The 15,304-nt window shown below is 45.1% G+C and overlaps 1 protein-coding gene across 4 annotated transcripts in view; it reads left to right on the top strand.

Moving 5' to 3' along the window:
• PIK3AP1 (phosphoinositide-3-kinase adaptor protein 1) overlaps positions 1-15,304 on the top strand; it is a 47,970-nt gene that overhangs the window by 145 nt on the left and 32,521 nt on the right. Inside the window, exons 2-3 of one of the 4 annotated variants that reach the window (XM_083615592.1) lie at positions 139-723; positions 10,902-11,309. In XM_083615592.1, coding sequence (XP_083471718.1) covers positions 606-723; positions 10,902-11,309 — 526 coding nt within the window. In that variant the 5' untranslated portion in view covers positions 139-605. Of the gene's footprint in view, positions 1-138; positions 724-2,194; positions 2,241-3,734; positions 4,162-10,901; positions 11,310-15,304 lie in introns of those variants that run through there. The other 3 variants (XM_083615594.1, XM_083615595.1, XM_083615593.1) reach the window with 3 other exon arrangements.

Raw genomic sequence — 15,304 nt, 5'->3', positions numbered from 1 at the left:
GAAGTGTGCATGCACACGAAAGCTCATACCAAGAACTAACTTAGTTGGTCTTTAAGGTGCTACTGGAAAGAAAAAAAATTTTTTTTTTATTTGACTATGGCAGACCAACACGGCTACCTATCTGTAACTGTATTCTAGTTTTTATTTATTTGAAAAGCAGTGGCTCCCGTCAACAACAACAACAAAACCCACCACCCCAAAACATATGGATAGGAAAAAGTATCAAGGGACACCGCGCAAAATTCAATCGACTTTTCGCTCTCGCTCTCTCCTCCCCGCTACTCCAACCAAAGGGAGAGCTGGCGTCCCCTTATTTTGGGATTGTTTTAAAAAGAGAGATGTCTAGCATCTTGGGGTTTTAATGAGGCACTAGCTGATTATTTTTATTATTATTTATAAAAAAGCAGCTCCGCCAGCGGCTTGGCGCAACCTTTGGGGTTTTTGCGCCGACGCGGTGGGATTTTACGCAGCGCGTAAACGATTGGGAAGTTCAAAGCGTCTTGGTTTCAGAAGTGAATGTTTCGGTTGTCGAGCCCACGGTACTTATTTAGTTATTTGTTTGCTACGCGAGAATATAAGACGACCATTGAACTGTTTGTGGATGGATGGATATAGCATGTTCAGCAAGCATGGTTCATATCGCCAGGGATGATGGGAAATGTAGTCCAGGAACACCTGACGGCCGACACGTTGACTACTTCTTTCTTTACCTTGGAAAAGGCGGTAGGTGGCGAGCTCCTGTTAGGGTTTCAATGGTAGCCCAAAGGGAAAATCTGTGCCGCGGGAGTGCTTAACTCGAAGGACTTCTGATGTGGCTAGCAATGCTCTTTCTTACACTGATGCACGAACCGGAGCAAAAACCAGAGTTAAACTGGTTTAAAGCGACAGACATTCCAAGGAATATTGGCTGCAGATAATGCTAAGCGCCTTTATCCTTCTCAAAATTAGGTTGGGAGACGGCAGAACTAAACACTTATATGGGTTGAGAAGCATGGGTGTAGCCAGGATTTATTTTACAGGGGGTAGGCATTATGTTAGGGGGGGCAGAACAGAGTTATCTGTGATACAATTGGCCAATTAGTTAAGTATTTCTATTTATTTACTTGATTTGGGGGGCGCAGCTGCCCCTCACTGCACCCCCCTGGATACACCCATGTTGAGAAGTGCATATGCCAGATTATTTACTTATTTATATTCTATTCAGCACTATTTTTCTAGAAAAATAGGTGCTGAAACTCACTATGAATGCCTGCCTTGTTCTCTTATAATGGCAACGGTGCCCACCTGAGAGATGCCAGAACTGAGTTCTGCTGAGTTCTGACTGAAAAAAGGTACCTCGGGTTAAGAACTTAATTCGTTCTGGAGGTCTGCTCTTAACCTGAAACTGTTCTTAACCTGAAGCACCACTTTAGCTATTGGGGGCTGCTGCTGCACTGCCGCCACACGATTTCTGTTCTCATCCTGAAGCAAAGTTCTTAACCCGAGGTACTATTTCTGGGTTGGCGGAGTCTGTAACCTGAAGCGTCTGTAACCTGAAGCGTATGTAACCTGAGGTACCACTGTATTTATAATCCACCAAGGAACCTAGGGTAATGTCTCCCTGTCTCCATACTAGTCTCACAATAACCCCGTGAAGTAGGTTAGGCTGAGAGACAGTGACTGGCCCAAGGCTACCCAGCGGGCTTTGTTACTGAGTTGGAATTTGAATCCAGAGCTCCCAGGTTCTAGTCTGACAATTCTTCGCTTAATATGACTTAGAAATTTTGTTCACAACAACTGAGGCTTATACGAGAGAAAATGGATGGGATGTTTTCATTGTATTTCTCTTTCCTCTTGTTTTCAACATAACAATATGGGGTATATTGTCTGTCTGTTTATTGTAAGTTGCTTTGGGTTGCCCTGGGCAAGATAAAGCAACTAACGATTTTTTTGTATCTAACAATACATAATAATAGTAAGTCCTGCTGGACTCAGTGAAATTCATTTGTGTAATGCTTGGGCTGCAAAAGACTCATAGCATAACCCTGTGTGCATGTTTACAGAAGTAGGTGGATCATAGGGAACTTACTCCTAAGTAAGCGTGTATTGCATTGTAACAGACTGGCCCAATTGTCAGGTTAGACTGGTAACCACTAACACAAGCTCTTATAATTATCCTATGCGTTAGTATAGGGCACCAGACCAGCATGGAAGGAAGGAAGAAAAGTAGTATCAGACAGAAGGATTTACAGAAGAAACAGGTATTCCTCACTGATCAACTTCAAGGACTGTGAAAATAAGAGCATTTTAAAGCAGGAATGTGTTCACAATGCAACGGGCTGTTTCACATCAAGGACATTGCTAGATACTTAAGACTTGGGAGCACAGCCTCATGAAACAAATTTGTATATACACTATATATGCAAATCTAGGTATCTGAGCAAATTAAGGTGGTAGGTTGAAGGCGGTCTGTGCCCAAAAGTGTAATAAGAACAGGAAAAAAAATCATGTCAAGGGGGCATGAGATCTGGAGCATAGCACAAATGATCTGGGGATTGAAGGATTTTTCAATCTTGGGTTCTCATTTTTCTGATCTAAAATTCAGTTCTTCACATTTCTGTTGCGATTTGTGATTAAATATTCATAAGTTTTGATTAAGGTTCACATTTTTACAAGCAATTCCCCCCTATATATTGCATTTTTGTATGTTATTTTCACTTTATATCCCATTTTTTAAACTTTGGTTGGTTAGAGAAACGCAATGCAAAATATGGATAAGTGTAAATTTCAAAGGATGGCTTATTTGTCATATTGTTTCAGAAATTTCAAATTCAATAATTTATTTGTTGCATAAAATTTATATATCTCTTGTTTGTGGAAAAAATATCAAAGCAGTTTGCCTCTAAATCCTTAGTGAATATAATTGTAACAAAAATCAGCACTGCCTGCCAGTTATTTAACGGGCCCAATTAAAACTGCTGGTTCCAACCTATAAAGCCTTACATGGCTCAGGACATCAATACATGACCCAGACCCTGTGTTTGTCATCCCAGGCCTTTCTCTATGTCCTTCCTCTCTGAGAGGTTTGGGGGGGGGCAACACAAGAATGGGCCTTTTTAGTGGTGGCTCCCTGATTGTGGAATGCTCCCCCAGTGGCGTAGCGTGGGTTGTCAGCACCCGGGGCAAGGCAAGTAATTTGCGCCCCCTAACCCGTGGATTTGCGCCCCCTAACCCTAACCCCCAGATGTTGCGCCCGGTGCGGCCGGCCCCCCCTGCACCCCCCACGCTACGCCACTGTGCTCCCCCCAGGGAGGCTCTCCTGGCACCTTCACTACATAACTTTAGGTGCCAAGTGACATTAGGTGCCAGGTGGCATTTGGCCATTAAATAATCTATGGCCTGTTATTCTCATGTTCTGCATCATTTTATTATTATTATGCTCCATAAATTATAATAATGTTGTACTCTGCCCTGGCATCTTTGGATAAAAGATGGTACATAAATCAAATAAAGAAACACCCTGTTGAGTGCATTGCTCAGAGATGGCCAACGAGGGGCACTGCCTTTCCAAGACCAAAATCAACCACAGGTAAAAGTGTGTGTTCGGTCTGATAGGATAACCTGTCCCTCTTATTAGGGGTGTTGTAACTAACACCTCCTTCATGGAGGCAGGTATGAAACCCCCACGCATCAAAAATAGCATAGCCCAGACTTTTCCACACCGGGGGGGGGGGAGGGGAAGGATGTACTAGTTTTGTTTTGCATATTACTACTGTCTGGTAACGCAAGGCAGGGGTCTATTTCCCCGGGCTATGTTTTAAAAATTAAATTAAATTAAAAACCCATCCTTCTCAGAGGACGTCAGGGTGATTTACCACCACGGGGTATCTCCCCCCCCCACCCCCCGAGAAGCGGTTGGTTCCCACCCCCCATTTACTTTCGTGCAGGAGAGAGTGGAACGGGAGGAAGTGGTCTCCGCCCTCAGCCAGGCGCTCGCCGAGGCGCGCAGGGAGCCAGCCCTTCCGCTTCTCTCTCTCCCTCTCTCTCTGTCCCGCAGCGCCGACGGGGCCAGGCGCCCCGCGCAGTTAGCGGGAGCGCCCCGTCGGTTTTCCTCCTCTGGCTGCCGGCCGGAGCTCGGCTTCCCCGAGGCCAAGAAGTCCGGCATGGCGGCGGCAGCTCCAGGTAAGAGCGCTTTCCGTGGCGCGCAAAGCCGGAGCCGGAGGCGCCTCTCCGGACGCCTCCCTACCCCGGCGAAGGGGGCTTACGCAGAGCCGCCTGGGGGTTCACAAGCTCCCTTCGCCGCCCTACAGACCGCCTTGTAGAGGTTTGGGGGGGGGAAGCACGAGTTGGGTTCTGCGGTGTTAAAGTTTGAGGCGCCTTCCTTAACCGAAAAAACTGGTGGCCACCTCGAGGACCTCGGAAGCCCTTGGTGACTTGGACGGGCCCTATGTTTCCTTTCTCCAGCCCAGACCCGGCTGCTTGGTCAGTTTGACCTCGGCAATGGAAGCCCTAAAAGTGCGCTTTGACCAATCTCACCAAATCGATGCAGATCAGGTGGGACAATTAGACCCCCGGCTGTTTCACGGGTGGAAAAGGTGATTCTGCTTGATCACTTTCCCAACTATTACAGTGGTACCTCGGGTTACTTACGCTTCAAGTTGCAGACTCCGCTAACCCAGAAATATTACCTCGGGTTAAGAACTTTGCTTCAGGATGAGAACAGAAATCGTGGTGGCAGCAGGAGGCCCCATTAGCTAAAGTGGTGCTTCAGGTTAAGAACAGTTTCAGGTTAAGAACGGACCTCTAGAACGAATTAAGTACTTAACCCGAGGTACCCCTGTATATAGATGTGTATGTTGGTTCATACAGCCTGCTGATCCAGTGTTGCAGTATGTTTAGTCGGAAGGAAATGCCCAAAGACTTCAGGTCCTACCAGACGCTTAGGATTGTAGTACTGTATTGCATCCCAATCCTATGCATGTTTAGTCAAGAGCAAGCCCTGTATATCCAGTGGGGCTTCCTCCCAGCTAACTGTGCCGCACACAGTCATGTTCTATGCATAGTTAGGCGCACCTGTGCTCAGTGACATTAAGAATGACTGTCTCTGCATAAGATTGCTACAGTGGTACCTCCGGTTACATACGCTTCAGGTTACATACGCTTCAGGTTACAGACTCCGCACTAACCCAGAAAGCACTAACCCAGAAATAGTGCTTCAGGTTAAGAATTTTGCTTCAGGATGAGAACAGAAATCATGCTCTGGTGGCGCGGCGGCAGCAGGAGGCCCCATTAGCTAAAGTGGTGCTTCAGGTTAAGAACAGTTTCAGGTTAAGAACGGGCCTCCGGAACGAATTAAGTACTTAACCCGAGGTACCACTGTACTTAGCATCCTGATCCTGTGCATATTTATTCGGGGAATTAGCTCATAAATTTTGCTCATCTAAATTAAGCTTGCTGTCAAATAAGAACTGCAGTCTTACAACACAATCTGTTCTATACATGTCTGTTCAGAAGCAAATCCCACTGACTCCAGTAGGGTTTAGAGGACTGCAGCCTTAATCTCTTATTGTTAGATTTCTCGTATAATTTTACCTGGACTGTCATATGTAGTCAGGGTGTTAAAAGTTTGGGCTGTTGAAGTTACCCCCTCCCTCCCATGCCGGCCTCTAAAACTCTCACTCAGAATAATCTTGACAGTTATGAATCAGCAGTTCAAGGTCCTTTCTTGTTTGGATATGCAGATTGGGTAACACTAATGGTTAGGGATTGTTTTTGGAAGTGATCAAGCTTGGCAGCACTTCTCAGCTTGCTTCACTTGTGTTCACTCAAGTTCCACTGCTGAATTGGGGACTGAGCACTGCCAATTTAAAAAAGGCATTAGACAGGCTTGCTGAGCTTGTTGTTGTAGCCCGATGTAAGCAGCAGAATGGTAGTTTGCATTGGACTGAGCATCATTCCAAGGGGGGCTTCACATATTAGCAGGATAGGATGTGTGCCCTGTTCAAAGCCAGCCACAACTAGGTTTATTTAAATCAATTGTCTTCTGTGCATCCCCAAGTCTACTAAAGACTGCAGTCTGAGGCAGAAAGCACAAGTGAGTTTCTCTTCCTTTTTTGTCTCTGTGCTTCCGTGAGAGTAATTTACAAAGGGGGAACTCATGCATGTCCCTTATGGCGAGCTGCATGAGCTATTCTCACATGAGGATCACACCCACATTACCCAGAAGCGCATACAAAGGAAGTACAATGCAACTGTATGTGATATTATAGCTATTTTAATTCCTGTTTATTGCATGCATATCTTGGCATTCAGTGCATCAAATTCCTCAAGGTGGCTCACATTTCAAATAAATTAATGCAACGAGAAGACCTTGCCTGCTTTCCCAAGCTATAATGGCTGTGTTCTAGCAACATAGGACCAAACTACTATACTATGGGAAGAGTCATGGCTGGAATGACTGATGCTGTATCAAAACACCAGGGAGAAGGCTGCTAACTTAGTGCAGTGTCAAGCCTATGTCAGCACTCACTTCTCAGATCAACTTAGCAGACCCTTGTTGCTGCTTTGAAGCCAATAAAAAATATTGGGAGATCTGATTACAAATCTTCAACATCAAATGCAGTCAGGTTCTTATTCACCCTATACTTCCAAGACAATATGAAGTATTAGCTGGACACAGGCAACCATGGCAAAATATAGACAGCTAAGAGTCTTGTAATACCTTGCGGGAGTGCCCGGTCCACCCATTAGGCTACTGCCTTGGGAAATAAAGGTGTCACGAATTGCAGGACAGCCTCTTTGAAGGCTGAACACAATGCACCCATAGCCCAGCTCAAGTCATGCTTCATTGGGGCTAGCCCTACCATTAGGCAAAGGGAACCAACCACCTCAGGCAGCAGATGCTGGGTGCCAGTGATGGCAGCTGCCTTGCTGTTTCTCTTATTTCCCCTCTGGGAAGAGAGCTATGTACCCTATGTGACATATTCTGGCACCCTGCAAGCTAACCTACTGCATTCGTTGTGAAGGATACTACCCCACTGCCAGCAGTGAATTAAGAATCACTTCCCAGTCCAGTCAGCTTCTGTATGTTGACTAAAGAGAGCCGCCATCTTGTCTTTCACCTCAGGAAGCAAAAGGTTTGGGGCCAGCCCTGTGCTACATCCCTACAAAATGAGAAAGGAGTCAAGGGCGATTGAAAGCGCCATGGGACCAGGTTCCCGGGAGCAGATAAACTTTCCCCACGTGTACTTTTCTTCCTGAAAGTTCTTTTTAAAGCCTTTTTGCTCCCTGCGGGGGCTGCTTCTGCTCACAGCGAACTTATCCCATCGCTTTCTGTTTGGCATCTTTCAAAATGGGGAAATGCCCCCTTTGGTGGGGTTATGAACCTCTCATACGCCTTAGGTACAGAAGTTGGGTTATAGAGCAGGCTGAGGTCACAGGAGTGCAGGGCCAGCATAGCTGAGGGAAGAGCTGGAGAGAAAGGAAGTTGGTGTGAGGTAAAAATGGGCTGATGAGAGAGGGCCCCTGATAAGGCCAAGAGAGGGTATGTGCTATGGCGTGACTGGGAGTGCATTCCCTCCAACATTTCTCCGATAAAAAGAGAGACATTCTGCACCAGGAAGCTTCTCCCGCGTTTGACCTTGCCGCAAACATACACATCATATACACATATTCATCTGCCGCCTTGAGCCAATGACAACCTCTCAGCCTAGCCTACCTCGCACGATTGTTGTAAAGAAATGTGTGAGGGAAGGGATTATGGACAACACCTTCAACAGATATGGAATGAAATAAAATTTTAGCTGTAAGCTGCCGTGAGTCCCTATCAGGTGAAAAGGCAGGTGACGACGACAACAACAGTGGAAACTGTGAGAATGACCAGGAACATACCAGAGAGTAAATCCTATTGAACTCAGTGGGACTTAGTTCTGAGTAAAAATGCTTAGGATTGCAGTGTAAGGCTGCCCAGTCTTTACCCAGTTACCTGTGAGTAAGCTCTGTTGAATTCAGTGGGACTTAACTTCTCAGTAGACAGTGCAAGGTTCCATTAACAATAAAGGAATAAGCACTAAATGCATTTTCTTTTTTCTTTTCTTTTTTAAATGGTTGCCTGCAATTCAATAATTTAAAGTGGATTGGTGACCCTTTCCTTAAAAATTATAGGAAGGGCTTCGTCGGCCAGCTTCACCATTTCCTTCATTTGGTGCAGGATTTTTATTTTCAGTATAAACAAGACTCCATTTTTGCACCTACATACACACATCACTTTTAATTGTTCTCTGGGATGTGGAGGGGAGGAAAAAGGAAAATCGGGACATTCTAAGATCAAATCAGAAACCGGGACGGCTTCTGTAATTCCGGGACTGTCCCTGGAAAATAGGGACACTTGGAGGGTATAGGAGTAGATTGAGGGGAGAAGTCCAGAGCCACAATTCGGAGTAGATAACAGATGGGGAACAAAGTACAGATTTGTCCGCAAAGCAGAGACCTGAGGAAGCAATGCTTGCTGAAGAAACGGAATGAAAGAAAAGAAGGATGAGCCATTGAGCGTGTTGAACCTCCGCAAAATCTCCCACAAGGTCTCAAGACAGGATGCCATTATTGGAAGGAATAAAGTTGGCAGAGAAGGAAGGGTTGGAGGACTGGACGCTCTGAGAAGTGTAGAGGACGGTCGCATGAGGAATTTTGTCAGGAATGTTGTCACTGCCATGTTAGCACCTGGCAATTGTAAGGGGTACAAAGAGCTCCAAACAGTAAGCCTTGGGAGGTTAATTCAATATATTGATCTAAGCTGCCATGCTTTTCACACAGCAGGCTTCCGGCATAATTGGCTTGTGCTAGGATTTACCATTTAGCAAGTGAGGACTGTCACCCCAACCCTATTCCCTCTTGTATAGAGGTGCCAGGGCCACCAGGTAACAAGGTTTTATAGTTGGACTGTTGTGTTGTATAATCCTATACAGCTTGCTGTTTGTTCCAGGATTTCCAAGCTAGGTAAGTTGTTTTCTCCCAGCTTGCACAAAGATCTCTTCCAAGGTGCAGTTTCCTGAAGAAGCCGTGAAGCTTTGATAGCTTTTGTCAACAATTGCAGTGAATTATTAGCACTGCAAGATGTTTTGTTATGCATTGCCAGCTGAACAAATGGTAGCCTTTCTTTTACTTCTTCAGCTGTACTAAAGTTCACATGGCTAAGCTTTTGTTAATTTTTATGAGTAATTGGCACATCTTTAATGCCAAATCTAGCAATCAGCAGGAAGGAGCTTGAGCTGTTAGCTCCAGAAATCACTGGGAGCTTCATTGAGTTTTCTAGCAGTGTATCAACATTATATGTTAATCCCATGACTCTATGCATAAAGGTATAAAAGAACAATTCAGTTTAACAAAAAATGGGGAAATGAAAACCACTTCCTGTGGTTGATCTCACTACTGTTGATCAAATAGCTCCTTCAACCAACAGTTGCCTGGTAAGAGAATCCCTGCTATATTATGTTCAAAAGGAGAGGCTCATATATTTTTTCTGCATCATAAACTGATGGATGCTTTTGTGTAAAGCTTCTTGGAGTAATAATTCCATGAAGAGTGCTTTCTGTGCTCTAAAGAAATGTAGATTACATGTAACACACAGCAACGATTTGAGCGGAATAATTTCAGTTCATGTGTCGTGCATGAGCATGTACTGCCTATGTCTACGGAACCAAAAGAATTGCCACATTTACTACTACTTAGAGGCAGATGATTCACAACTATTTATCACATGTAACTGACCGATTTCCAGCACAATGTAAAGATAGAGGATATACCGTATTTTTCGCTCTATAGGACGCACCAGACGATCAGACGCACCTAGTTTGGGGGGGGGGGGGAGGAAACGAGGAAAAAAATTCTGAATCCCAGAAGCCAGAACAGCAAGAGGGATCTGGCTTCTGGGATAGCCTCTTGCTGTTCTGGCTTCTGGGATAGCTGCTGAAGCCTCTCCCGGGCAGCGTGATGAAGGCTCCCCCGCCTGGAAGAGGCTACGCGCAAGTAAGCTGCCCTCTGTACCTTCCCCCATCTCCCACAAGAACCACGCACTCTTTAAAGGGAGCATGGTTCTTGGGGGCTTTTCTGGGAGGTGGGGGAAGGGACAGAGCCGTGCGCTCTGTCCCTTCCCCCCACTTCCCACAAGAGCTGCGCGAAGCCTCCGCAGGGCAGCGGGGAGCCTTTGTCCCACTGCCCTACGGAGGCTTCACGGGGGCTATCCAAAAGCCAGAATAGGGAGAGGGAGCGCTGCGCAGCACTCCCTCTCCCTGTTCTGGCTTCTGGCTTAGCTGCGCAGCCTGCATTCGCTCCATAAGACGCACACACATTTTCCCTTACTTTTTAGGAGGGAAAAAGTGTGTCTTATAGAGCGAAAAATATGGTAACTACTGCTAGATCAAGATATATGCTTATTCTGAGATGAATGCTAAATTATACAGAAGATGTGTCATTTTAATTTTAGGATATTTAAGCAGCCTAAATGGTTTGCGGGATTGTATCTCAGTTGCATTGGTTGCGCTCAAATTGCTAAAAAGTTTTGTTTTACCAAAGCTTGACGTTGCTTTCACCAGACCTCATTTCTATGGTTTCCAAACACTGGTTTGTTCGTAATCGTTATTGACACACTTCTGTCCTAATCCTGTTTACCTTGCCCGCTGCTGTGAAGCTTGGTGATTTAACTAGGGCAGGTTAAGATGAGCCACAGGTGTAGTGGTTCGAGTGCTAGGCTAGGACCTGGGAGACCAGGGTTCAAGTTCCTACTCAACCTCCTGCCTTGCAGGAATCTTCTTATCTGACATGGGGCTCAAACTCACAAACGTGGGATTATGCTCTACCAACTGAGCAATGTAACAAATAAACAAGATTCAGTTTGTATAATGTTTACATTATTTATTCCCTCGCAGAAGGACACTCCAGTGCACACAGTGTGCTGATTCTATATGGGAACGACGCCAGTGAATGGTGCAACTACCTTGAGAGCATCTTTCGCTCGTGCCAAGAAGTCTGGAGCTATCAAGTGGAGAGCGGAACTACTATTTCCACCGAGGAGCTGGACCTCTTCAAGAGCAGCAAGTGCATCATTATTCTGCTGTCCTCTGAGCTGGTGCAGAGTTTCTATGTCCCTGATGTCCTTCAGAGCCTGCAGAAGGTTCTCCAGCCCCCCCATAAAGTGGTGAAGCTGTTCTGCGGAATATCAGAATGTGGGAATTATCAAGAATTCTTCAAGGACTGGTCCCAGTGGAAACAGCTTACCTATGATGATGACCCAGATGCCTATGTCGAAGCTGTCATGAAGGCTATTTCAGAAGGAGGTAACCTGGTAATACCTGTTGAAATGTTTGGATTTTGACTGTGGCTTTAAGTCGCTCATCCGCCTCCTGTTCCATCGTCTCAGTCATGGGTACCTCATCAGTACCTTACAAACCCTATGAAAATTGCTGCCAATATTATAAATTCAGAATGTTTATGGGACGCTCTATTACCATTTCATATATAGATGGTATTTCTTCCAGTTTATTTAATTATTATTTGCACATATAACTCATCCTTCACTGAATAGTCCTAGGGTTGGCTACAAAAGCATCTCAATTAAAAGCAAGTACAAATCGTCGTTAATAACATAAAATAAAACTACAAAACTAACCACTAATTAAGTTAACGAAACAGCTGTGCAAAACAGCTGTGTAGGAGGAGAGAAGACCAAAGGTGTGCCATGACCAATCATTGCAAAGAATGCAACGATGGTGTAAAATGCACCTTGAAGGGGAGGTCATTACCCAGAACCTGGGGGCCACTGCAGAGAAGACTCTCTGGTATTGCTGCCATCTAAGTCCAAGAGAATAAGAGCCAGAAAACAGGTGATGCCAGCCTTAGTAAGCGAGCATGAATGGAAAATAAAATACTATTTGACCTTATTATATACCAGTATTTGGTAACCATAGAAACGAGGGCTAGTGAAAGTAATGTCAAGTCTTGGTAAAGCCAAACTTCAAATATTGAGCAATTTGCGCACAACCTACCTACCACTACAGTTGTGATACAATCCTGCATACCATTTATGCTGCTTAAATGCCACGCGTTCATTACAATGTCCTTATAGCAAAGTGTGAAGTTTCAGAAGCTTTAGGTATTCTTAAACTGCTAAAACATCTGCATGCCTTGAGAGTAGAGCCCTTTAGTGCTGCTGGGACATTGCATTTCCATAACAGGCAATTGGCATGTCTTCTCTACATGAGAACTGCCTACCCACGGAGCCTCCACCTTCCCAGAAATCAAACTCCGTGTTCCCCGCAGTACTCCATAGCCCAAGTGCCAGGGAGTTGAAGAGCACTTTCCCAGTGCTGCTCTTTGGACTCGACCATGTGGGTAGGAACGAAAGCACTGTAATATAATGCCTCCAATGCCCATCCTGAACATTCGGTCAAAGTGGGTACCATTTTGAATGGTATCAAAAGCCAGTGAGAGATTGTGGAACAGTAACAGGGTCCTCTGTCTCTCAGTAAAAAAAACCATCCAACAGGATGACCAAAACTGATTCTAGGCCTGAGCCCAGAATGACGTTTCATCCAGGAACACTTGCATTTGCTCCACCACAACCCTTTTTACCATCTTTTCCCCAAAGGTAGTGTTGGCTGGTAGTTACTACACACCATTGGGTCCAGTGTGGGCTGTTTAAGGAGCGGACTCTTTCTGAGGATGCATCAATCATAACATCTTGGGCCCACCTGGTCACCCAACTCTGGCTAGCTTTAGGCAGCCAGGGAGAGCAGGGGCCCCAGAGGGTATGTGGTCAGATGCACTGCTGCAAGTATCGTGTCCACGTCACTGGGCCACACCAACAGGAAACGATCCCTTGAAACTGGGCCAGATGTAGCATTGGGCACTGCAACCAGATGTGATGAGTTGTTATGAAGTCAAGAGACTTTGTCAGAGCAGCTCAGAGATAGTCACCATGTGCTACAAAGTTCAACATGCCCAAATCTGGGTTAACTAATCTCTGGACCACATGGAACAACTCGACCAGGCAACTCCTTGAGGATACCAGCAGAGAAGTATACCTCAAGGACCGCCTCTTTCCATATGAACCTACCCGGACCCTGAGATCAACTTCTGAGGCCCTCCTTTCTGTGCCTCCTCCACGAGAGGTCCAGAGGGTGGCAACACAAGAACGGGGCCTTCTCTGCAGTGGCTCCCCGTTTGTGGAATGCTATTCCCTTGGAGGCTCGCCTGGTATCTTCATTATGCACCTTAAGGTGCCAGGCAAATATGTTCTTCTTTAACCATCCAATACCCTTTAAAAAAGTGTTGTGGGGGGTTATTGGGTTACTTTTGTTTTTATTTTGAGATTTTATTTTGTGATTTTATCTTGTGAACCGCCCTGAGATCTGTGGGCTGTATATAAATTGAATTAACAGCAGCAGCAACAAGAAGAAATATGACCAACACATATTCGGTTGTATTCAGAGTGAGATTTCCACCACTCGCCATTGTGCTCCAGTTGTTAAGATGCTGAGGAATTGTTGCTAAGGTGTGCCTGCAGGAATGTTCAGCATATGCATTTCATTATTTTTTTAAAAGATATTTATTGAAGTTTTAGAAAAACATAAATTTTAAAAGGTCATATAAAAAGAAAGAAATACAAAAAAACATAGAAAAATACATAAAAAAGAAGAATAAAAACATCCATTTTTTGTAACCCTAACTCATTATCTTATTTCATTGGCCTCCTCACACCTCCCCTTTTTGTATTCCCATTTAAGTAACCAAATCAGCAAATCCTTACCCTCTTTCGTTTATCTTAACTCTGTATCTTAACATATCCTTTAGTCCCAATTTCTTAAGCTTCACCTACTCACGGGTAGTTGTTTAGCAGCCGAATTGTCACAGGAAAAAGGTCAGCGCTCTCCGGCAACAGCTGTGCGGCTTCGCCCCACGGAAGGAGCAATTGACTCTCAGCACTGCGCCAAGCTCCTGTTACGCTCCGGAGCCCCTTGCGAGGTTCCTTTGCCAATTCGGGGGGTGCTAAGGGTGCCCGCCGAGTCCCACACTCACAGGCTTCTCCTGCCTGTGATTTTTGAAAGGGTCTCCGCTTCGCCGTAGCGGACAGACCCACTTTCCGCGGAGCTTCTCCCTCCAGATTAGGAGACCGCCATTGCCGTTGGCGCTGCCTCCGGACGTTCAGCATATGCATTTCAGAGGCTTCAAGCCTAAGCCTGCTTGCTTCCTGTTTATATTCTACTGACCTTAGCATTCATCCCAGCGCCTTGTGCCCAGAGAGCCAGGCTACTAAATCTGCAAAGAGATGCCTCGTCCCTGCTGATTCCTAAGGCTGCAAATTTGATCCAAACGATTTGCCAAAATATTTAGCGGGAAAGCTTTGTTACAAACCAAAGTTTAAGTGACAGGATCCTTGTCAGTGGGAATGCCTAGAGAACAAGTAAATTGCAAGTTCAGCATGTTGTGTTGCTTCTGAGCACATGCATCTTAAGAGTTTACAAACCCCAAGCTTCCTGAGTAGAAAATGAAATTTGCGGTACCCATTTCCAAGCAAACATGTTTAGGCTGAGTCTGTAAGCCTAAGAGCTAAAGGTATCATACAAACCACCATCATAGCGAAGTTAAAAATGAATCTTAACCACAAGCAGAGCGGTGCTAAAAATATCCCGTTATAAGAATTTGTGGCTTTTGTGGCAGAGATTTAAAAAGGCAAAAACTTAACCAAAATGATACTTCAGAGGTGAAAACTACATAGTGCTCAACCATGTGGGTGATTCTTATCACATTGCTTGGTTCATTAAAAGAACTGCATGAATTTGAAAATGTCTGAAAGTCACAGTAGTCTGGTCCAGTTGTTCAGTAGTTTAGTGCAAAGTTTCACAACTTGCTAGTTAGTACCTGCTTGTTGCAGCTGGCGGTTATATGCCTGTGGAAGTTTGCAACGCACTCAGGAGAGCACATTTTCAAACAGCCCAGATGGAGCAGTAAAATTCTACTGAGGTCACTGGTGCTGTTCATGTGCACATTTTCATAGTTACATCTTCACGGTAGAAGGCACATAAAGAAGAGGAATCTAAATATATGTTTCCGAAGGACCTTTGATACAGGAACTAAACAGATGCCCTCACTGAGGGCTTTGTTTTCACAGATACAGTGAATGCCAATCTGGACATCCTAGGGCAGACATATCCAAAGTCCGTTTCGGCGGCCTAATTTGGCCCACCGGTTGATTTAATCTAGTCCCCGTGGCAGTACAGTGGTACCTCGGGTTACAGATGCTTCAGGTTACAGACTCCACTAACCCAGAAAT

The sequence above is a fragment of the Podarcis filfolensis genome, assembly GCF_964270895.1.
Source record: "Podarcis filfolensis genome assembly, chromosome: 5".
Classification (NCBI taxonomy): Eukaryota; Metazoa; Chordata; class Lepidosauria; order Squamata; family Lacertidae; genus Podarcis; species Podarcis filfolensis.
The sequence above is the reverse complement of the archived record's forward strand: the minus strand, read 5'-3'. Positions and strand labels throughout refer to the sequence as shown.